This window comes from Chelon labrosus (genome assembly GCF_963514085.1).
Source record: "Chelon labrosus genome assembly, chromosome: 3".
NCBI lineage: Eukaryota > Metazoa > Chordata > Actinopteri > Mugiliformes > Mugilidae > Chelon > Chelon labrosus.
Genome location: NC_140339.1, coordinates 25,458,583 through 25,482,814, shown reverse-complemented (window position 1 = coordinate 25,482,814; position 24,232 = coordinate 25,458,583). Strand labels below are relative to the sequence as shown.

The 24,232-nt window shown below is 40.0% G+C and overlaps 1 protein-coding gene across 1 annotated transcript in view; it reads right to left on the bottom strand.

The window, feature by feature from the left end:
* Nucleotides 1-1,843: 1,843 nt before the first annotated feature.
* Nucleotides 1,844-24,232, bottom strand: part of plekha7b (pleckstrin homology domain containing, family A member 7b) — a 61,383-nt gene continuing 38,994 nt past the window's right edge. Inside the window, exons 9-28 of the mRNA XM_084541760.1 lie at nt 22,312-22,490; nt 20,514-20,924; nt 19,754-20,294; nt 17,626-17,709; nt 17,052-17,186; nt 16,107-16,160; nt 15,376-15,456; nt 11,921-11,992; nt 10,685-10,765; nt 10,447-10,596; nt 9,587-9,688; nt 8,916-9,027; nt 8,488-8,690; nt 7,476-7,667; nt 7,277-7,394; nt 7,040-7,131; nt 6,021-6,236; nt 4,177-4,404; nt 2,480-2,613; nt 1,844-2,195 (exon numbers count right to left, since the gene is read on the bottom strand). Coding sequence (XP_084397886.1) covers nt 2,021-2,195; nt 2,480-2,613; nt 4,177-4,404; nt 6,021-6,236; nt 7,040-7,131; nt 7,277-7,394; nt 7,476-7,667; nt 8,488-8,690; nt 8,916-9,027; nt 9,587-9,688; nt 10,447-10,596; nt 10,685-10,765; nt 11,921-11,992; nt 15,376-15,456; nt 16,107-16,160; nt 17,052-17,186; nt 17,626-17,709; nt 19,754-20,294; nt 20,514-20,924; nt 22,312-22,490 — 3,360 coding nt within the window. The 3' untranslated portion in view covers nt 1,844-2,020. The remainder of the gene's footprint in view (nt 2,196-2,479; nt 2,614-4,176; nt 4,405-6,020; nt 6,237-7,039; nt 7,132-7,276; nt 7,395-7,475; nt 7,668-8,487; nt 8,691-8,915; nt 9,028-9,586; nt 9,689-10,446; nt 10,597-10,684; nt 10,766-11,920; nt 11,993-15,375; nt 15,457-16,106; nt 16,161-17,051; nt 17,187-17,625; nt 17,710-19,753; nt 20,295-20,513; nt 20,925-22,311; nt 22,491-24,232) is intronic.

Below are 24,232 nucleotides of genomic sequence, written 5' to 3'. Positions count from 1 at the left end.
GTTAACCACACTAACAGAATAGAATAGAATAGAATAGAATAGACTTTAATTCCATCTGTACAGGTACAAGAAATCACAGGTACATTGGAATTATTGTGCAAAGTTCCCTGAATCAGCTTTTTTATAAGTATAAAAGTAGCAGCACAGTAGAGAGCAATATCACTTTACACATTGTTTCGCGAAGTAGTTCTGCATGTCAGTCTGCAGCACTGGTGACTATGGATGGATTTATTAAATGGACAGAAATCACATTAAAAATACCGAGAACTTTTCTTTGTTTTATGTATCATTACACTTGACATTTTTTTTCTACTTTATCTTGGCATTACTTTCTTTATAGACTTATGTTTGAACAAAAGTAGCACTTTGAACGTCTTACCTTTGGCCTGGAGAAATTGTGATTGTGTTACTTTCACAGTTTTGTAACATTTTACGCTCGTGATCATAAAATCAAAGACATAATTGATAGGATACTTGATACTAAATTTAACAGTTAAGAGTTGCAAATCACTGATGAGCGGCAAACGTCTTGATTCAGTCTCTACAGTATTGATAACACCCAACTCTAAATTATATCCAAATATAATAAAAAAAATAACAATTTGAAAATGTGGATAACAGAAAATGTAAACTATAAGAACAATGAGAATTGTTTAAGATACACCATCAAAACCATGATACTGGATAGAGGTTAGGGTGGCAACAGTTATGTTAGTGGTCCATAATATGATGATTTCAACAGGATATTTACATCTTTGCCATGATTAGGTACATGCTAATAATAATGCTAATAATATAGCTCAGTGCAGATTGAATGACAATGTGGTTTATTGCAACTTATGTTGTATGGATGACTTGAAGATATCTGTCAAGAAAAAAATGTCATTAGGGTGGTAAATGCCTGCAGTTAATATCTCCTTCATCCCATGAACATTTGATCAGCTTCAAAGACAAAAAAGCAATAAATGCCTGCACAAGGAAGTTGATTTTTTTTTTAGAGATTTATTCCAATATTCCTGACAAGTAATTACAAAAGACCAAATTATTTATGTGTTTAGAATAAAAAAAAAAACCCAAATCCAAAACCCCTTTTTAATGTATACTGTATGGGATTGCAGTGACGAATATTCCTGCCAGCATTACTGAAGTCTCTCATGCATAATACTGTGAAATAGACTCTTCTTTTTCTAATTCAGGGATTTGAACGTGCTCCGGCATACCTCACTTTAACACCAAAGGGAGAGAAAGTCATTGATTCAGTTTCCACTGACAAGATGCCACCAGTTATTTTCTCTGGCATTTCTCTATGCTGGAAATAATGTTATAATTGTTGACTTTGCTTCACTGTGCATATTAAGCTTCCCCACATGCTGACAGCTTGAGTGTTACCGTGTGTGACAGATATATGCGCGCATAGGTGAGTGTGTGTGCGATAGAGAGAGAAAGAGAGAGCGAGGAAGACAGACTGACAATCTGCTGCAGCTACAGTGAAAATTAACTTGCCTGTCTGCTGTAGAGTATGAAAGAGATGAGATGTGAGCGCAGTGTCTTTTATGCAGGTTCAGAGCTGCGTTCAAAGCAGCAGCAATGGTATGCAGATGGAGAGCAGAGTTTGACTGGGTCATTGATCAGCACAAAATGGCCTCATCAAGCGATTCCTCCCCTGTCTAAAAGATTCTACACGGATTGCAATTAGAGACTATCTGAGCTCCTAATAAGGAATAATGTTCAGTTATTAGGAAATAACCAGCCTTATTGCTTGACTCTACACTTTACGCCCTTCTCATCAATCCACCATTCTTGAAAGGCTTGCTTCCCTCTCTTTATCCCTTCTGCACCCATATAATGTCAACTTGATGGCAGGAGAAGCTTACACAAATTGTCAGCCTTTATTTATTTATCACTTTGTTTATTTGACAGATAAGGTAATTCACTTTTGAGTGTCTGTTGAATATTTTTTACTAATTTTACTACACTTGCTAAGTAAAGATGTACAGTACAACCTAAAAGGACAGGATTTCTAACTATGAAGTATAAATGACCAACCTGTGACTAGTTTGCTTTTGAGCGAAGCCTCTGAGGCGAGTGCATACGACATGGTGATGATCCTCTCTTGCTCCTGCAGAGCCGAGTCGAGTGCCACCAGCCCCACCTCTGGCTTGTCCACAGACACGGTCGCTGCAAGGTTTTGCACGCTGTCCCAGAAAAGAATTGAAAACACAGACCTGATAAAACATGGTGCATTGCTTGCTGTAAAGGCAGCCTCTCTCCACATGCCCTACATGGAGATCAGAAAGAAGACTGAGCTACAGATCAGTTTCTTCACGGTCAATGATTTCCAACAAAGGGCTTCAAGCAGAGTATTTTGGCCTAATTTGGTTGATTTGCAAACTGCAAGCCCTCCCCAAAAACCCTGAATCCGCCGTATATCAGTAACATTACATGGATCTTCAGGAATGTTTAATCAAACTTCATCTACCTGGACTTTGCCAAGATGCTTTTGATGCGCTCCACCTTACGATGGCGGTCCTCCACCTCCTGAGGACTGAGTGGCTCCTCAGGCTCTGAATCCACATAGCGCTCTGGAATCAACACTTTCTGAGGTTTGGACAGCTAGAAAAAAGATGGAGCATGTGTTGAGAATTTAACCACCAAAAAACACAACACTGTTTGTTTGTGTCACCCAATACCTTCCTGTATTAACATAATGAGTCACAGTAACACAGAAACCGTATTCACTGACTGCTTTCAATTTATGTTTATATGATTATTACTATACTATTACCACCATATCATCACAAAATAGCAAAATAATAGTACACAGCATGCTCTACCTTTCTGTTTTTGTCTCTCTTTCATGCATTTATTTCTTTTTTTCACTTATCCTTCCACATTCCAGACTCAATACGCAACACAGCACCCCTTACACACGCACATTAACCACTTTATTATAATCCTCACACACCGAAATGTGTGCCATAACAGTGAGAATCTGCAAAACTATTTAAATACATTAATGATATGTATTTAATGTATTAAATATGTATTAACATACTTAATACATGCATAATGCATAATGCATATTAAACACGTTAATTATGAGAGCTGTATTTCTGCATTGAAGTATAGGTGAGGAGGAGCTAAAGGATGTATAAATGGATATCAAAAGGATAAACAGAGTTCACTATAGAGCAACATGCATGATCAATCCGTATAGATGGCCCTGGAGAATCTGCATGTATTTTTTTGTTTGTTTGTTTGTTTTTTTCTTTAATAACTTGATGTATTAGTGAAACCTGATATCTCCTTGCAGCACTCACATTGCATCTCACTGTGACTGTGTTCTTACCAAGGCGATGCCCTAACTAAAGTTCACTGCTGCGCCCCTCATGTAGCTGTAACACAAACATTTTGCTAACTTTCACATAACTTCATGTTATGCCAGCCATCCAATCAGGCAGCTTCAGGACAACATTGGGGAGAAAATAATTGATTTTGTTGGTGTCATTCATCATCTAAACTCGTGCTTTCATGCTTCCACAGTTTGAAGACCTAAAAGCGTCTACTGAAAGTTTGTTTTGGTCATGAGATTGACACTAAAGGGTTTTCAAAGTAATCTACAAAAAAACAGAAAATTACTCCGAGCTCACCATAAGCGAGAATTGTGACATTACAGCTATTTTCAGATGGTCCTGATACAATTTATACAAATGTGATGTGGAAATGAAAAGCCCACATCGCATATATAAAGAGCATTGAGAATGGACTTAGAGTGTAAAAGGACGCGACTTGTCAAAATGGAAAACATTTCAACACTTACATAGATTCTGGGGTTTTCAGTGAGGGAGGAGCCTCTTGTGTCATTTGAAGGAGTTTTGATCAGGTAACCATGGAACTCATTTTATAGAAAATCCCAAAAACTATTTTCAAAGCAGAATATTTCCATACATACATCATACATACATCAGTTTCTGTATAAAAAATTACACACCCAAATCTGGCATCTGGTTGAATAAAATAATCTTGTAGGTTTGGGTGTGAAAACCACTTTTTTTGGACTGTTGTTACAAACAGACCAGTTTTATTTTTCTGTTTTAGCTGAGTGCTTTATTGTTTTGCTTGCACAGTATTTCTATTGCACGACTGTAATTCTTAGATCAGACAAAGATAGCTTACCTCTTTGTTGAGGTCCAGGTCATAGTCCAGTGGTTCCAGATCAACCTCATGGGTGGGAGGGGTTGTCACCATGGAGCGGAAGGTCAGCCATTCATCAGAGTGCGAGCGAGGTCTCTCTTTGTGCTCAGGAGGTCTTTCCTCCCCCTGGACACTCCTAACTCCCTGAGCCTCCTCCCCCTGCACAGCCCTCTCGAGCAACTGCAGGTCAAAGTCCTGCTCTCTCTTCCACTGGACAATGCACACAGGAAAAATATAGACTGTGAAAGGACACTGCTATCACAATGTCTGGACAAAAAGTTAAACTGACTTGTTTCACTAGTCTTCACACATAATTTGATTGTACAACATGATTTTAAAGGGCACATAGAGTGTGTTTCAGTGTGCGTGGCTAAAGGGGTAAAAAAGAAAAAAAAGGAGGACACATGCATAGATGAGTATGCATGCTTATGTGAAAATGAAGTCTCTCAAACCCAGCATGCTAAAACTCTCTACAGCAGTGATAAGGTGGACGGCACAATGTCACAGAAACAGAGGACTTCAGCCAAACACCAAACACAGCCCTTATGCAATACAGTAAATAAAAAACATGGCAATATGAGTTCTTAGAAATGTATATTTATTTTATTGTTTTTGCAAACATCACATTAAGAGAAGTGATCTTCTAACTAGCATTAATTAGCCAATAGAAACACTGAGCAGACACTAAAATCACTTATGTTTCACCTATGATTCAATATGAAGTGGATGTTATAGCATCGTTATAGCATTGTTCAGATAAAATGCTTCCTTTCAAAAAGAGAACTGGGATAAAAAAAAAGATAACACTTCATCTTTACCGCCATAAAAAACAATCATGCAAGAAAGAGGCTATGGCTTAAATAAGTATTGCTCAGTGCATGTAAGGAGTTTGGTCAGTAGAAAATAAGCAGGCACTTTCCTTCTCTTCCTCTCTCTCACACATACACACTCACACATGAGCTGCTTAGAGACAGCAGCAGCGCTTAATGGAAGAACAGCAGGCTCTAATATCTAAACGAGGAGAGACAGGACTCAGACACAAGAAGAGGACGGGGAAAGTAGAAGATGGCATAGTAGAAGACAGTGTGGTAGTGAAGTGTGAAATCCACCAAATCAAGAAGGTCAGTGAGGACCAGTGAGAAGGAACAGACAAAGCAACATTAAGGTCAACAACACCGAACAATGAGAAAGACACAAATCGATGAATGTGAGGGGATGAGGTAATTAGTGTGTTATGTGTTTCATAAGCAGGATCTATTATTTGTTAAGAGTTTCACAATTTATTGTGTATTGGATTAGTTGTAGTGAACACGTTCCACAATAATATATTTCTATAATTATAAGTATGGTATGCACTTTCCTAAGGTTTGTGAAGCAGAAACTAATCCTGTTATATACTGCATAGGCGTTTTGCACGGAGGACATTTCGATACGTTATAGGAGGAAAAGCACTGTTGTAAATATTAAAAAATGGCTGCATTCTGTTAAACTGTTTCAGTTTGAAGGGCCTTGTAGTCTGCATGTTTGCTTGCTTTCATTCTTGGGGCGAAAATCAAACTGAGCCAACGTTGCTTTTTCCACTATAACAAGTCAAAATGTCCGCAGTGAAAAAGACCTTTTAAAGTCTGACATGCACTGAATAAGCACATCTAGCGCTAGAGTTACCATGCTGCACTAACTTAATAGTTTATTATCTACTTGTCAGGAACAGAGAAGAGACAGACTACACTCAGTAGAGACATGCATTACTACTGTGCAACGTCACACTCGGTTTGGTAGTCGTCATGCGTGAGAGTGCGACATGTGATACTGCTCTAGTGACGTACTGATCCCAAGTCCGCTGAAAGTGGCCGCGAGGATGAGGTGCGTGGCGATGAAGAGCCCTGACGGTCTCCGTGACTCAGGGTGCGTTTGCGCTGGCGGACGAGGGCCTTCTGGTGCCTCTTCATCCTCTCTAGCTGCTCATCAGCACTCATCTTGCCCTGCTGATGCTGCGCCGGGTCCCCAGAGTACAGACGCTCCAAGGCACTTTTTGGTCTCTCCTGAGAGGAGTGGGAGGAAAGAAAGTTGGAGGAGCAAAACGTGCAGCAGAAAGCAAAGAAGTGAATTAGAAACAAAGCTAATGAAAAGGAGAAAGCGTAGTTAATTTTTTTCATGAAATAAAAAACAAACACTGAAAACAGTGTAAATGTATTCAGACCCACAAATGCTATTTTGTATTCTAGTATTTTTTTATTTTAGTCATTAGGTTTATGGAATAGTTTAATAGTACTGTTTACTGTATTTTTCTCATATTTAAATTCTGAAGATACATTTTACCAAAATATCATGTACTGTATAAAAAAATCATTAGTTTTTAGTAAAATTATGAATTCAACTTGAATTTTTATCATGTCATTTTCAAATACTGGAAAATCTAAATCTATAGATGATGCTATAGAAATTATTACTTAAGTATTCAAATACTACTAAACTGATTTATCTTGACTTCACTGACTCTAATAATACAGCAAACAAGCTTGTCCCCGTTTACTACAATTCACCACATTTTACAAATACCTTTCTTTCGTCTAGAATATTGGCGTCTTGTTTCTCGCGCAGAAATAAAAACAGAGCCCTCTCACTGACTTCCCACCTGTGAGCACTTGCAGCTGAGTATGATTGAAGACTTGAGTCAGAAGTATTAATCTGAGCTCCAAATATCAAAGAGTTTAACTCTTGATTAATTCATTCATGAATTTCATCCGTGTCATCTAGACTTGGAGTGACATACTACTGTACTCTCTATATCTGTGGTCTCTATTGATTTGGATATGCGCTCGTTTTATTTAAGTGGGAGCTTCACCTTCATTCCAACTGCTGAGGCTGATCTTCGGAGGGTCACATATGAGGAGATGCTCGAAGACTGATTCACCCGAAGTGAAGAGCCAGTCATTCCTGGGAGGAAGTCAGTCAGTATTAAAACACTGCTCTCAATTTTGGCATTGTAGCAAAAAAGTATTGGTGGGTTGAATTTATGTGTAATGCTGGCATAGAATTGTTAAAACAATAGGTATGCAGCTTAAACCTGTTTGATTTGTACCTCTGCTAGGTAACGTCTGGTAGCCTCCACCATGCCCAGATACTACGACACTGATGTGGCTGGAGCCATCTCCAGCCCCCATGAGCTCTGGATCACTCAGGAAAGGCCTAAGTTCCACCTGAAGTACACAATCAGGTTAAAACAATTCAGCCATATCAGCAGCATGAACACAAAATACCCACCATCATACTGTACATACCTTACTGTCTCCATTTGTGTACTGGCCAATCTCTCTGTCCCTTTTGCGTTCATCTGACTGTCGTTTGAGGCCGCGTACGGATGTGTGTCTGATGACTGTTGTCTCCCGGGGCAACGGAGGCACAGCAGGGGGATGCTCTTCAGGACTATAGAGCTGAGGTAGAGGAGGTCTGGGAGGCACATCTTCCTCACTCTGCACACAGAATAACTGTGAACTATTAATAAAGAAACTGAAAAAAGTAACAAACACACACCTGCCTCCTATTGCTCAGACAGTGACACCAGTTCTTTCTGCAAGACCGCAAATTTACATTGACGCTACATGTTAAAGGTTTCCTGAGAACTCACATAGGCGATACAATACACAGTCCAACCAATGGTGTCGCACTGTTGACAGCTGATCAGCAGGAGGTGATAACATGCAAATACACAGTGCAACAAGGCAGGGTAGAGGAAGACTGCCAGGTATTAAGGAAACCTGGTGTTGGATATGAAATATTATACACTGAATCGTAACATAGCTCATGTTTTTTTCATCCACAGGGCACCTTTAAACCTTTGTTCTTTTCCAGTACAACAAACTAGCTGAGTAGTGTAAACCAATAAAATATGGGAGCCATAGCTGGATGACACAGAACTGCAGTGTCTTCAGTTCCAGCTGGGGGTGTTTGTTTACTTTCATACATCTCTCGCTCCAACAATGATAAATATACCAACAAATATAATGTTATGCCAGAAATACAAAAGACTAGTTTTTGTTTTTTATCACTGAAACTAACAGTTGTTTGCATAAAACAAGCAATTTTCACAAATTGATAATTTAATCACTTGATTTATTAAAGGAATAAAACGTATTTGTGATACAAGGAGCAGACATTTGACCCTAAAGAGAAAAGGTGAGCCATTTCCGCAAGGTATTTTCAACTAAACCACAGATAGTCACACAACTGGGGATGGCATGTTATAAATATGACTAGTTCAGTGAACAAACTTACACAACCCATGTCACTCACCCATTTAATCCCACTGATGATGGTTGTAGAGTGGTGTAAGGGCTGCTGGCTGGGACTGGAGGAAAGGATGGGTGTGTGGCTACTGGGGCTGAGGTGGGGGCTGTGCTGCTGCTGCTGCTGGGACAATCTCATCTCCATAGCAGACGGGCTCCCAGACACAGAAGGCACTGATGACACCGACACTGAAGGCACAAATTTCCTCTCTGGGGAAATTGATGTATATGAACATGTAACATAATTACACACACACAGACTCTAAATACACCGCTTTCTTTTCCTATGGGAAATGTGCATTGCTGTGGAGCATGTGACTAAGCGCTCTCATGATAAGATACAATATCATGACCATGTGCTTTATACTGCATTCCAATGTCAGCAGGTATAATTTGCTCTGTAAGTATGGAACATCGAGGCAGCACTCATCTCACCTGGGTTGGTAACAGAGGAGATAGTGACTTTGTAGTTGGCTTTACTGGTACTGAGGCCTGCGATGACATCCTCAATCCTCCAAAGCTCCTTTCTGAGCTGGACTTTTTCTTGCTGCCCGTAGAGAAACACAGACCAACACACGCATAATGTAGATACATATAAATACAGATACATTCTCTAAATTTACTGGTGTACCGAGGCAATGCGTTACTGTCGAGAAGTTGATAATTTTTGAGTAATTAATCCTTAGTCCTCACCATCAATGACTTTGTTTTTTAGAGTTTAATTATTACTCTGAACACAGAGTTACTTTTTTATCTGGAGCCTCAGAAAAGTTTCTTGAACTCTACATACGTTCTGAATTTATAGACGTTTAGCTATATTTGTAACTCTTGTTTCTTTGCCCTAGGCTGCACCATACTCTGAGTTGCTGTAGTAGGCTACACCCTCTCCACTTCTACAGTTTCTCTCTTCCTCAGCTCTGGAAAATATCATTGCTGATTAACATATAATGCATCGCTATCAATGCACTAACATGGGAATGTTGCCACAGACAATCAGCATTTTTTTTCATTCGACGTTCATTTTTTCATTTAACTCCTGCACTTGACTTACTTGTGGTTCATGAAAGTGAAGTTTGTGTGAGGTAACAGATCACTGAGCCACCGACCTGAGTAAGATCACTGCGGCCCATCTGTCCCTGGAGTGCTGACTTCAGCCAGTCCACATCTCTCTCCAGTCGGCTGTACTCATTCCATGCGTTCTCCATCTCCTGAAGAACAAAACATACAAAAACATAACACACCTCATGTTATAATAAGGCAAGAAACAGCTTTCATACATTCTGCTTTTCTCATAAACCACTGCTGCTTTAATGGATTTGTGGTTCCACCCTGTTATGCAGAGACATACACACACTGTATAAGCTTATATGTGGTAAGTCACAGTTAGGATGGGCTTTAAGAGGTTGCTTTCTCACTTGAAGAAATGATTTTTCTTCCCTTATTTGAATCAATCAGTATACATACTTGCAGTGTCATTATTTGAATACCATCCAGTGTGCTTGGAAATGTCTCTGACACTGAGGGCTAAACATAAGCTTGTTTACTCTCATGTAACCTTGCGGTTTATTTTTAAAAGTTATTTTTGAAACGTGTTTCTTTCAGTTTTACACTCAATATTTTGAATATTAGTAAACAATTTGACCAAAGGCCGTTTCTGAGTTGTGGAGAAATGTAGTCTTGAGGTTCTTTGTAGCACCAGGATTGTCCCCTAGCACTCATTATGGTAGTCACAGTCAACCTGAAACATAGTGCCAGTTTCAGAAACCATCAAAAGGGAACAACTAAAAATAGAAGTGAACATCTTGTTTCCAGCTTCTATAAACATACAGCAATGCAAGTAGTCTGGTGTAAAGTACCAGACTACTGTCTGTCAAAACTAAAAAAAAAAATTATGGGAGGAGGGGGAAATTGAATGTCTGAAGTCAAAGGACCAATAGTAGTGTATCATCAGCAGCTTGGGCCTTACTGTGGACACTTGAGATATCTCAGCTCTAATGTGGACCACATCCTCTTGTAGTAACTTCTGCTGATAAGCAATTTTCTCAGCATGAGCCGGCTGATCTCTGTACTCCTCCATCTGCTGGTGGGAAACATCCAGCACGGACTCCAACTTGTCCTGTACGATGATACGAAAGACACTGTCACAGCACGAGAAACCTTTGTGGATGACACATTTAAAGACTGTTCATGCAAAACTAAGATACCTTGTCCTCCTTCAAAGTGCGTATCTTGGCCTCTAGATCTTGTAAAATCTTGTCCTGTTCACACAGTCGACTTAACTTCACCTAAAGGAGAAAGATTAAAATAATAAGAACGGGTACATCCATATGTGCCTCTGCGTTCTATTACCCTGTTTACTTCTCATATTACCACAGAGTAGAGGCGTAAAACCGGGTAAAATGAAATAAAACATTAAAACAGTGAGTGAGATTATTAGATACAGCATCTGTTTACAACACAGGTCAACTGCTCCATTCTTGTCTTCAACTATATTCTACAGCAGCACAGCCAGATAAGAAGAATTGATCATCTGCTGTAGTCTTCACTGTCTGTCAATAAGGCTCATCCGTGTAGAAGAAGCCCCGAGGAATTCTTCTCATCAGCGCAGCAAGAGATATCAAAAGGCTCTATACTGTCTAGTTCGGGGGCAAGAGCTGGTAATACCCATTATGAGCAATCATAATCAAAAATCCATATTTCAAATTCACTTTTGGAGAAAACCGTGTTTACTGAGAGTGACAGATTTGTTTTCCCAGAAATGGGTTATGTGTTTATGAAAACAACATAAGACTGCCTAGTTCACAGTCTTTCTCACACAGTGTTTTTTTTTCTTCCTCAGATCTATTTATCATTCTGTTCAATTAATAATTAAGCTGTTTTTATTTTGCTGCCATATATTGTTGTTTTTAATTGCATGAAATATTCATTGTTCAGACAAATTTACTGGCAATTTCTTATAAATTGTTAAAGTGGAACAATGCTAATGATGAAAAGCCAGGACATCCATCTTATTTACCTCTATTCAGCAGAAAACAAAGAATGAGAAAAGCAGGATCAGGCAAATCAAACTGAAAAATTTAACAGCTCAACATCTAAAACTCCCATTACATGTATTTTTCCCTTTAAATTGCGGGGAGGAAAATAAAAGCCGTGGTCGATACTCTCAGGCCCTCACTGTGCTGCGTGGATGGGTGTCCCCACAGTGTTGCAATGTACATACGTTCCCTTCCCTCTGCAGCCTCTGTTTACCACAACTTAAGAACACACACACAGACAAACCACACTAAAACACACAGTAAAGTCAGACTAAAGTCAGCTGCTCCTCTGTAGTGGATTGTCAGAAGTCAGAAAAGAAGATCTTAAAGAAAAGAAAAAGGCGGATAAACAGTGTGCTTAACTGACTGTTCCTGTAAATCCTGAGAACGTAATGATTCACTTACATCCGCATCACTTTCTGCTATTTTCACAGGCCTTGATGGTCTTTCTTTTTTTAAACTCTCACGTCCAGTAACCTGAAAGTTATAATAATCACAAATAAAGTCAGCTGTTCAGTAACATATGCGAATACTTTTATTTTAACACTTCCAGTTCAGAGGTAAGACCGATAACTTGAGTTTTTTTCTTTACATACAGTGATACCACTAGACCAGCCAGGCTCCATGAAATTATGATGGAAAAAAAGAAAAAACAACTTTGTGCTGAAGCTGAGAAAAAAACATTAGATGCAGAGGTTCTGCATCTTCGCGTTTGGGAAAACCCTAAAACCCCAAAGCTGCTCTTTCCTGCTTATTACTGTAAGTTAAATAACCAAGTGCTTTATGTGAACGATAAACATATTGGTTTGCACTTTAAGTTATCAAGGCCTCTAATTTCATGAAGGTGGTGTGTACAGTCCAGTATTTTATGTGCCAAGCCTCAGCTTTAATTTGGTTTATACTAATAAAGAAAGAGTAACATATAGTCCCCAACGGAGCACAAAGTTTAAGTGTACAAAAGTATTTGGACAGCATGTTTATGATAGTTGTCTTGCAGAATGATGAAATCTCATCCAGTGAGGTTTGGTATTGATTTTGAAGCAGTTGGCTGAATGTGAGCAGGCAGAATGCTCCTGAATGTATCCATTTGGTTCAACAAATGCCACTGTGGCGCTTCCAGTGGAAGCCACACATGCCCAAGCCATAACAGAAACACCACCATGTTTGACACATGAGGTGGTTTGTTTTGGGTCACGAGATAATGTTGTTTTTTTCCTTCTCCACACTACCTAAACATTTTAAAAGCAGATTTTTTTTGTTTCATCAGCTCATAGAACTATGTTAAATACTCTCCTGATTTCTTTTCGGCTACAAATGGCAGTGTGGTCTTTCTGTTTCTGGCCAGGTGTTTGCATTGTGGCGTATCCTCCAAGGTTATAGTCATAAAATCTTCTTTTGATGGAAACACGGAGGCCAACATCCTAGAGTACATTCTTGATTTACAGTGTAATCATAATCAAATTATTGTATGGTCATTCACACAAGAATAAATCATTATTATACTGTAACCAACTATTTATTTTAGCAAACCAACCATATCTCTAATCACCTCATCTCTTTCCTTCTCATATTAACAGACAGCTTCACCTGAATGGCAACTCACAATAAACTCTGATTACAAAAACAACATTCAGTGTTCAATTGTCCAGTTACATGTGAATTTGAGATCTATTTGTATAGAAGACTATACCTCACACGTTATCCTTTCAACATTGTGTTACTATTTAATTTAAAAATCAAATGAGCTGGAGCCTGAACAACAGAAACTGCGTAACTGTCTAAAACAGATAGAGTCTGGACTCTATGTGCTGGCAGAAAGAGTGGGAATAGTGTGGGCAAAAGCAGTGGTAAGGATCTGAACATGTGGGAGTAATTAAAAATCTATAATAGCTATATCTGTTCTGTACTAGCCATAGGTACTTATCATGGTTTAAAAGTTTGTTCAAGAGTCTACAACCATCCTAGCACCTCATGAGGACTTACTTATTTCAGTGGTTCTTTTTGGTAAATGTTTTAAGTAACTATCTAACACGTAATGGTATATACAAGTTACATCTGCCATTTGTTTTGCAGGTATTTAGGCATCAACCAAAGTACTGGATAAATGAATATTTTTAACTTGATGATGTTGCTACATATAGAGCCAGGGGATGATTTCAGGTCTTCTCTAGGGTGGCACAAATATGTGCCAAATTACACGGCAATCCATCCGCTGGTTGGTGAGATATTCTGCCAGACCAATTTAGAGACAGACTTTGCCACTGCCAGAGCTATGCCATTAGCATACTAAAAATAAGAAAATGTGAGTGTTTAATTTCTTCTTAGTAAACACTTTCACTTCTATGCAACTACTGACCAAGTCAAGCAAGGCCTTATTAATTCTGCCTACTTTATTTCTATATTATCAAATCTTAAAATCTAAATCCCCTCCCCTCCTCCTCCATCTTCTTGTGAGTATCTCTGGCCTGGAGTTGTGTGTTTCCTGTGGAGCTCCATACTACATCTGTTGTCGTGGTCTCATCAGCCTGCCCAGTCTTCATGGAATCCTGCAGTTTTCCACTCCTACCTGAATGAACAATTCTCTAACCTGCCTAGGCAGATGGGTCCCTCCATATGAGCTGGGTTCTGCTCAAGGTTTCTTCCTGTTAAAAGGGAGTTTTTCCTTGCCACCGTTGCCTTCAGGCTTGCTCTGGGGGTTTCAAGCCAGGTTTTGTAAAGCGTCTTGAGACGATTTGTATTGTTATTGACGGCATATAAATAAAATTGAATTGAATTGAACTGAATTAAATAATCATATAATCTAAAAACGCTTTCTTGTGTCATACTTTTTGAAAATAATTTATAATATCGCTACTGAAAAAAATCATGTGCGCTTGCATTTCAGTGTAATCACTTCTGCTCTAGTTATGATATCTTTCTCTTTCTGTGTAATAGTCGACTGTATATATGGCGACTGACGGTGTGTGCATCCGGTGGATCTCCAGATAACGGGGCAGGTTTCTATCATGGTTAGTAATGCATGAAGCTAAAAAAGTGTGGGTGGATTATTCATAAGACACCCACGTCAGGATCACCACACAGCATTATGGACAAGTGTAAATGGGAGACTCCGCTGAAGGGGCATTCCACTTATTTTACATGTCAAAGTCAATTGCTAGTCATGTGGGGTACTACACAGCCTGTGAGAACGGTGTTATAATGTATTCTGTGGTTGTGGGGAGATCGTTTCTCAAGTCTGGGAAAATTATTCAAGTGATCGCCGGGATATCTTTTCATGGGTTTAGAAATTACACGATTTTAAAAGAAAGTCACAGAGTTTGAAAGGCGTGGCTGCTTTCATGTTCAAACACAAAGCAATATCTAGTTGAAAACCATCTATTAAGTCAAAATAAACAGGCTTTGACCATGTTTTTAGTTTTACTTGTAAACCTATGTGTCTGAAGTGCGCTTTCAAGACCACGGTCACCACACCCCACGCATTTCTGCCTGTTACCACGATGAAACTAGAGGCCATGAAATGTAAATTGACACGGTCACACCGTCATCATATTGTCAGTATATCTCTTAAAGAGCACCATTGGTTCACCTTGTAGGCTCTAACAAGCAAAACAAAAGCAAAGTGAAGATTTCAAAGAGAGATTCAAAACAATCAGAAATGCTTATTAGCATGCAAGGATGCCTTGTGCCAAGACAACTTCCTCATCAATCATTAATGTCATAACAGTGTTGGAGCATCACACAGTGGATGACTGGATGGAGGGATCCATGTGCAAAATCTGAATAATTCCCAGGGATGCATCGCATTCCGTTTGAAAACAAGTGGAATGGCCTATTTCACTTTGTATGCACACCATCCTTACATTCAAACAATGCCCAGAACTTGAAGTGGGGATTTCAAACACATTGTGTACTGAAACGATCATCGGGTCAATACTTTGGATCTGTTTCGAAAAACAGGAAATGGAGAGATGTTACAGGTTGTGCTGTTGATCACTCAGTGACTGCCCTCCATTCCAAAAGAAAAACAATCGATTTTACTAATGAAGTGTGGTGTTAAACATACAAATCAGTTAGGATCAAATTTGCACAGGTATGAATAGTCAGCTAAATGAAACAGATTACTTAAATACAGCAGAAATGGGCATTTATCTGGGAATTGGAGCTCACGTGACTCAAACATTTTACTAAAACTTCAATTCCCATCAAGCGTAACAAAAGGATGTGCTAGTATGGCACAGCTGCATTATCCCGCTACATCTGAAAACCCAGTACTACCATTTAGTCCAAAACATCCTGACAAACGGACTTTTATTTAAGCGTTTGCCAGATGTGTCAGATTATCAATTAACGCCTTTTTTATCCTCAAATGAATAATTGACACGGTGAGAAAACAGTAATAAGACATGTTAATTCCATCATAAAGAGACAATAAAAAGCACAACGCAGAAGAGAACAGAGGAAAGACAGGAAAAGGGGAAACAGGGAGGCAGATGTTGGAGGCAGCAGCAGGAGAACAAGATTGCAGTCCAGAGAGGAGAGATGCAGAAGAGGATGAAAAGGATAAAGTGGCATTTACTTTGTTGTGGCCCACCTTCAGATCTAGATACTCCAGGTCCTTCTTCAGTTGTATGTAAGTATCATCAGCCTTTAAATGAGCAGTGGAGAGATAAATCATTTGAAATTAAGCTGCAAAGGATAATGGGTGACCAGATGACTCCTAAGGCCTTTATTTGCTGTTCAAGCTTTGCTAAAAGAACTTTAATTAACTTGGTCTCAATTACAGTGTGCTTCTACCTCTGTATTTTGATCTACAGATAGTAAAGCCAAGCTCTAATTAAGTAATTGTGCAATTTTTGAACTGGTTTAATGACTCATGTTTGACCTCAGACACAACTGAGCAACACGGGTCTTGTGCATGACATGTGGTCAAACTGAGTGTTTATGTTTCTTCATAAGCATGGGGAATGGCCAGAGAACGGCTGGATGTTAGAAACTGGGTGGAGCTGTCATTACTGAGCACCACTGCAGCTTCACTGTGGTCGCTAGTCTTACAGCAATGTGCTTTCTTCACAGCCTCATACGGAAGACTGTGGCCCGATGGCTGCTTCAAAATGATAACACCAAGAAAAGGAAAAAAACGTTTCATCAGAGCACACAGAAACGTAGATAGAAATGTTGCATTGATCATATAGTCTACTGGCGGTTTTGCACGGTTACACATCTATCAGACAAAAGTATGAAATACAGGCACAAGCAACATGCTTTAAATATGGCATATTACTTTTCACAAATAGAATCACACAAGGCTCTGACAGCTTTGTCATGTTAAAAAAAAGATTGTTGAGTTACACGCACAGTAGAGCTAAGAATTCAATACAGCTCATGCTAAAATGGTTGAGTAAACAAGACAACCAACAGACTGTACAGTCTGTCAGGATGACAGGGAAGTAATGTATGGGATTGCTGGGGAGGGGGGCCACAATGCACTGGCAGGGGATGCAGTGTGCTGCATTAGGGAAGTATGACGGTCCCTGACCTGCATGCTGGGGCCTAGAAGGCCGTTGTGCTGGTGGTGCTGCAGGTGAGCGAACGCATTGCTGGGGCTATGCACACCAGCCATCTTGGCCTGGTGCCTCCGAAGCTGAATGAGGAGCAGAGTCAACTCCTCAGGCTGTAGCCAAGCCCGCGTTTAGGGGCCAGAGGCCAGTGAAAGCACAGGAGGGATGAGAGAAAATATTTGATAACCATGTGGTAACGACTGTGCTTGAGCTATAGTAGCTGAGAGAGCCAGCTGGTAGGGAGGCCAGTATGCTGCTGCTTCTATTAAAGTCCTAATAATGACTTCAAATGTAAAAGCTAGAGCTGTGCTGTGGAAACTGATATGCGAGGAGGAATTGGCATTTAACAATCAAACTAAAATAATACACTATAAAAGTGAAACCAAGTTTAGCGGGATTTTCAAAATCAGTTAGCTCTAGATTCTACATCTTGTCACTGATGAACCCCATCGGACTGGCTTTTCTAGACTAATGGAACGCTGACAACACTATATAACTGGCTTCTTTAATAATGAAACCAAGTTATGCAGTTAAAGTAATAAAGGGTCGTACCGTTTTGCCATGCAAGCTGGGAGCACTGACGGTGTGTGTGATGTAGCCCATGGCTGGCACGGACCTCCTCTCTATCTGGGAAGTCTGCAGAGAAATGCAATTTGACTTGTTATTTCAGATCTTATAGAATGCAATCAAACAGAATGTCTAATTCACTAAGTAATATTCAATAGTGTGCCGAAAGTGAGAGATCACTCTCATCGCACTGAATCAAAGTTAAAACCATTGCCTCCAAGTCTGCAAACAAATTTGACTACACAGCAGATTTATTTTTCCATCTATCCTGTCTCCCTTTCATCGCTCCTGCTCTTCTTCGAAACAAGGTGTGCCCCGGGTTTCAGACGCTACAGGGCTTGGGAAAAAAAATAAAAAATGACGTTTTTGCTTAACACACAGAATTAGTGAAAACCAGGCCCACTACAGAACCTTAAAAGGACACAAACAACAAGAGATTTAATTAGCTACACATAAATTATACCAAACCTGCTTTCTTAAAATAACATTTGTTTGCTACCAGCAAGAGAAGCACTGTAAGCCATTCCCTCTGAGATTCCCATGCCACAATTTTTTTGCTGTATAATAGGTTTTTTATTTAAATGCAAGATCAGAAGAAAGAGAGCGCCGCTGATGTTTGAGATACAGTAGAGATGTTTATAGGGTGCTGAGGAGCCCTGGGCAAATTGGATTAGCTGCTAATAAAATATACTTCTTAATGATATTCCACAGAGGCACACGGATCGCTGTTACTTAAGCGCACTCCAGCCAGAGAGCACCATCCGCCTCCAAGATGCTGGGTGAAACAAAACTAAGTTCAGTGCCGACTAATTTTAGTTCCCATAAACATTGCTCTTGAACAGTCACTGTGGCAACCTTTGTTAAAAATGTATCTTCCTCTAAAGGGTTTTCCATAATTGTGCATCACTATATTTTATGGTTGTAATTAGTGTCTTGACACTTGGGTGAATGATAGAGGAAACAGAGCATCTGCGACAATCTGTTTACTTGTGTAAGGCCAACGGGTTGGTTATGAGGCTTGTGTGTGTTGGCAAATGTGGTGATGGTTTGGAGGGAGATCTTTTCTCATGTGGAGGGTGTGGTGGAGAGACAGCGCAGGGTGTGGATAACAGGACGTCCCCTCGCTCCGTCTCCTGTGGCGTTGGCGGTGCTGTCTGAGTGCTATGGGGAACGGCGGAGTAGCAAGTTTTCGCTCACACACGCTCGCGCCACCTGTGGAGTGGGCCTGGGTGTGGACTGTGTGAATCTGCAAATGATTCACATGAGCATCAAAGTGTGCTCGCTGAAAAGTTGGAGACTTCTCATGCTCCTCGGGCGAATCTTCCCATGGTGTTCTCGTGAGCTCATAACACACTTCGAGTTGACATCAATAGACACCTCACATCCACTATCCAAAGCTACCGTGAGAATGAGACCTTTGTCATGGCACGAGTCATGTGATTCGTCAAACCTTACTCGAGTCCCAGGCCAATGACAGGCCACTGCTGTTTACTATATGCTGCCATTACCGTGTTAAAGCCCCAGTGACTGAGTATCAGCACATAAATTCATGAAGGGTGGTACTATCCATCCAACACTATGGACTGGGAGTTTACTAAAATAATCTTTGCATTTGTTTTTTGTGAAACTTGTGAGGACCTGTTCTCCAAACAGTCTTACATGGGTGTGTTCCCGACATCTAAAACACACTGAAGAGATAAATTAGAGTAGTCATGACTGCAGCTAACAATTATTTTCACTGGCAGTTATTCTGTATTATTTTCTTGATCAGTTACTGTATCACTTTGGCAAAAATACCAATTACAATGTAATTGTAATATAATATAATATAATAATAAAAACTGTATTTAGTTTGGCTATTGTATCAGACAGATGATAAATAGGCATTATTATAATAATTATTATTTAATAAAAATTATTAAAAGGGTTAGGGCTTATCATTTAAAACTACATTTAATACTCTATCTCTATGTTTTATGGGGGAATCATTCATTTGTATTTTATATTATAAAGGAAAATTATCTATAGGAGATTTATACAAAGCAAACTAAGAATTCTGCCTACAAAGCTAAACATGTTAGAGATGCCCTTTCACCCTAACTGCATGACCTACCTGAGAAAGATGGGCACAAATATGCCCCGGGGAGCTGGATCTTGTGCTGTCCCCAGGTGCCACCTCATCCAGGGGCCTGACTGTGCGTCTGTCTGAAGGGGTGTGTGGCCTGCGTGGGGACAGCGGTTTGAACGAGGAGGGGACTGACGGCGGGACTTCGCACGGAGATGGAGGGACAGAGATGGAGCGTGGCATCTCCACAGTGACTCTGAAAGACGAAGAGTCTGTGAAGTTAGGGCCGGTGTAGATAGGAGCGGTGGGGCTGCCGTGACGAAACTGCTGCCGCTGCTGCCACTCATACAGCTGCCACACCATTCCCTCCTTGGTGGCCATGCGCTCGTCTGTGGACATCCGGAAATGGCTGAGTCGGTCATGGGCATACTTATAGTCACTGGGCAGGTTGCATGTTGCTGGAGGAGAGCTGCTGTCTGACGGAAGACGGGGAGACTTTGGCAATGACTGATAGGTGACTTCTGCTGTGCTGGCTTTGGGCTTTAAAGGTGGAGTCCGCCGAGGAAGGTTATACTCGGCAGATGGGGCACTGAGACACAAAACACATTGAAATATTTTACCTTTACATAAAGAATCTTTGCACAATGAGAAATCTTTACCTAAACAAAATGGTCAATCAAGTCAAACCATTGAGCATTTTCAACATATGCACAAGTCCCCATATTAGCCACTAGAGGGAGGCATTTAACCAAGGTTTGCATTCTGCGGTTAAAGTTTATTCAACCAGACTGTATTAAGTCAGACTGACCTCTTTGGTGGGTCTCCTTTTTGAACTTTGACCCACTGCTCCACCTGAGCCAGCGTATTCTTCCTCTGCACATGTTTCTCAGGGTCTTTGCGTGCAACAAAGCCCCTCTGATAGACGAGATTTCCGTTTTGTTCTGGCGGTAGCGCTACTTGGATTACAGTCTGCTGTCCATTCTTATGGGCGGCACCGTTGACACAGTCCGGAGACAGCCTCTCTACTCTTTCCTGTGGGGCTGACTGGCTGGGCTTCCCTGGGATCTCCAATCCATACCTCACCTCATCTCCAAGAGCCTGTCTATAGCCATTATCCTGAGGTTGCTCTCTGTCTGTCCTTTCTGAGCTCTGGTTGATGTGGACATGGTTGGTTTGTGGGACTGCCTGCTGTGCTGTCTTCTCTGGCTTATCCAACTCTCTGTGAAAAAGTGAGATTGAATGATTAAGAATTAAACCCACCTGTAAAAATATAAACTGTCAGAGAGCATGCACTGAAGTGTTAAAGTACTTTAAACTGCTATACACTCTTGCACAGATCTAATTCTACTTTTGACTGTATGAAACACAGCGCCACTCTTGATACAGGGGATTAAACTGCATTAAGCAGTGGACAGAGAACGCAGTGGACACTCCAATTAATCTTAAGTGAACCTAAAGGGAATTTCCTCATTTACTGCACATATGGTCACATTCATTACTGATCTTTTCTCAGAAAATAAAATCCAGACATAAGTTGTGATAAATTACATTTCTAGCCATATCTTTTTACATTTCCCAGCAGAGAGGATAGAATGAGAGTAGAGCTCTTCCTGGAGAGTCCAGATAGAGCAAATCCCCAGGGAACTGCAATGGCAGTCATTTTGTCTTCATCAAATAGCCAGTAGCAGCATGATACTCTTCTTAATGCGTACAAATGATAGGACTTTTTAATGCATTATTTCACTTTGAAATGAATTCATCATAATCCCACTTGTTATTATTTTATCTAAAGTTCCTGAAATTGTTCATGTTTGCGGGCTGCTAATTTCTAAAGGAAATTTTAACAAATCAGTAAAATGTGAAGGTGGGTTTTAGCTGACTGAAGTACATCTTGTGGTAAACGATAGATAAGTGTGGAAAATAACTTATTTACCTTATTAATGAATTTCATATAATTACATGTAATGAACTAATCGTTCATGAAAATAATGAGTGTTTTCCAAAATAACAATTTCAGAGTACTGTCTTACTTCGGCCCCTAGGTGGCATAGTTGCGCAGCCTACTGAAACTATGCAGTCCATCCAGCTAATCTAAAATGTCTAAATGCATTTGCAGTTTTCACAGAGTATCAGACTGTATTGCAGACTGTTTCTGAAATCATAATTTTTGCATAATTATTTTTTACTAGTTTTACATGGTGATTATTTTACCATATGATTGCTGCTGTTATCTGAGCTGGCAATTGGGATGCTATAAACCAAATCTGCAGTATAAACAATGATGCAGTAGACACTCACACACACACCTATGAAAAAATACAGACAACTTAGTGCCCCAGAACAGATGCACATGGCTGGATTTACTACAAAAGGCCAATTTATGAAACATATGGTATATGGATATAAAAGCCATTGCTTACTGGGCACTGCAGCCAAAGACTGTAGCTCAAGACATTATGCACAAATAAACAGGAAATTCTTCAAAGAGGTTCTCTTCATGATATAATCCAGTTCACAGAGACTGCAGTGTTTTATAGAACGTGTCAGTAGTACTAGAAGCTCAACCAATAGGAGAAGTGAACTGTACTCTGTGGAGCAAGACCAACCTCTTTATAGTGTGACTCTGCTGCATCAGCGCAGCCTGGTTCATGGCCCGGATCCAGCCATTCATGTCCTCCTGTGTGTCCGCACTGAAGAAATATGTCCGCATCCCGCAGTGTTCTGCCTGCGAGCCAATCACAGAGTTCTTATTGTAAATGTAGGAGCGCATTCCTGTATGGCTCGCCTATAAAAGAGAGAGGAAGGAGCGAGAGAGAGAGAGAGAGAGAGAGAGAGAGAGAGAGAGAGAGAGAGAGAGAGAGAGAGAGAGAGAGAGAGAGAGAGAAAAAGAGAGAGAGAGAGAGAAAGAGAGAGAGAGAGAGAAAGAGAGAGAGAGAGAGAGGGCAGATATGAGAGCTGCTTCTTACTAAAGACAGGAAAAAAACTTACCATGGAGGCTGAGAAGTGAAAGTTGAGTTCACTGACAGCTGTCAACTGAAAGAAAAGGAATAATAGCAAGGGGACAAAGTGCTGCAGCAGAAACAATGTGAGTATTTTGTTGTTTCTGGCAAAAAAGGAAATAGGATTTATTTTCCCACTGCTTTTTCTTAAAGCAGTTGCAATCCCTTTAGCACACAAAAAATAAACTGCAGCAAACAACCATACATTGGCAAAGAAAACACAATTATGGGCTTCTTTCACCACTTTAGTCAGGATACGTACACATGAGTATAACCTTATAAACATTAACTTACCTCAAGTGTCTTCTAACTAGTGCTATAAATCTGTTCTAACAGCTTGATTATGCACTGTGTCCACCAAATCCTCCAAACTCCACCAAACCCCACCTGGCTCTGATTCTGACTTCCAGCTATAACCACAGTAAAACGTTCGGCATTATTTCCATCCAAATATAACTTTACTTCACTAACATTCCCTCATACAGATAACCTTCTCAACATAATCATTAAAAGAGCATGATCTTCACATATACAACATCTTTAAAAACCTCTCTAGCAATTAGAGAGATTAAAATGTACATATGAAAAAACAGAATACCACCTTAAAATCCTTGTAATTTGTCTTGTTCATAAATTCACAGGACATTATTATTATTAACATGAACCACCATGCTTTTTAACTTCTGAAGGCTGTCAAATGACTGCAACTATTCCACTAAACATTCAGCACGTTAGAAGTCAAACAACGCAAAAGCTCAACGAGAACTTCTTCAAAACAGACATTCAAAGAAAATCAAGTTAAAGGTTAAAGGTCGTGTACTGTCTTGCAAATGAACATAAAGTAAATGCATGTACAACAGGGGACAAGTTGAGGATGACAACGTACATTCCGATGAAATGCAATGAAATCAGAGAAGAATGTGGAAAAAAGTGGTGGGGATTCTGTCGTACCTCATTTTCCATGATGAAAATGTGATAAGTGATAAGTAGCCTGTCAAGACAAATACCAGAGCCACTGAGCCAATACTGTATATGTGTTGAGAGTGATCGACTGGCAAAATGAGCATCATTCTCTACCAACTGACCATATTTCTAAAAGTAGATATTGATTAATTAAGTAATGTCTAAGAATTGGAGGATTATATAAAGAGCTGAATTTTCAATTTCTTGTTCCCAATGTGCTCACGTAGTGTGCCAAAAAATGCAAAAATTAAAAATGCATCACTCTCCAAATACACATAGACTGTGCATGTGAAATAAAAGCACATTTTCTATTCTCTCCCCCAAATCCTCATATGTTTATAATTCGTGCTCTGGCATTGTCCACAGGTGACTTGCCGTAGTCATGCCTGTTCATGGAAAAACTTATCTGCACATTCAGAAATGTGCATCCAGGAGCGAGTAACGAGATATGAAACAAAACGAGGTGGGGATGGTGCTCCACTGATGAAGCTGAAGTGAAATCAAATACCTATTCATGCAAGACAGGAAGCCTGTGTGATTCAGGACGGCCGCCCGCAGAGAACAG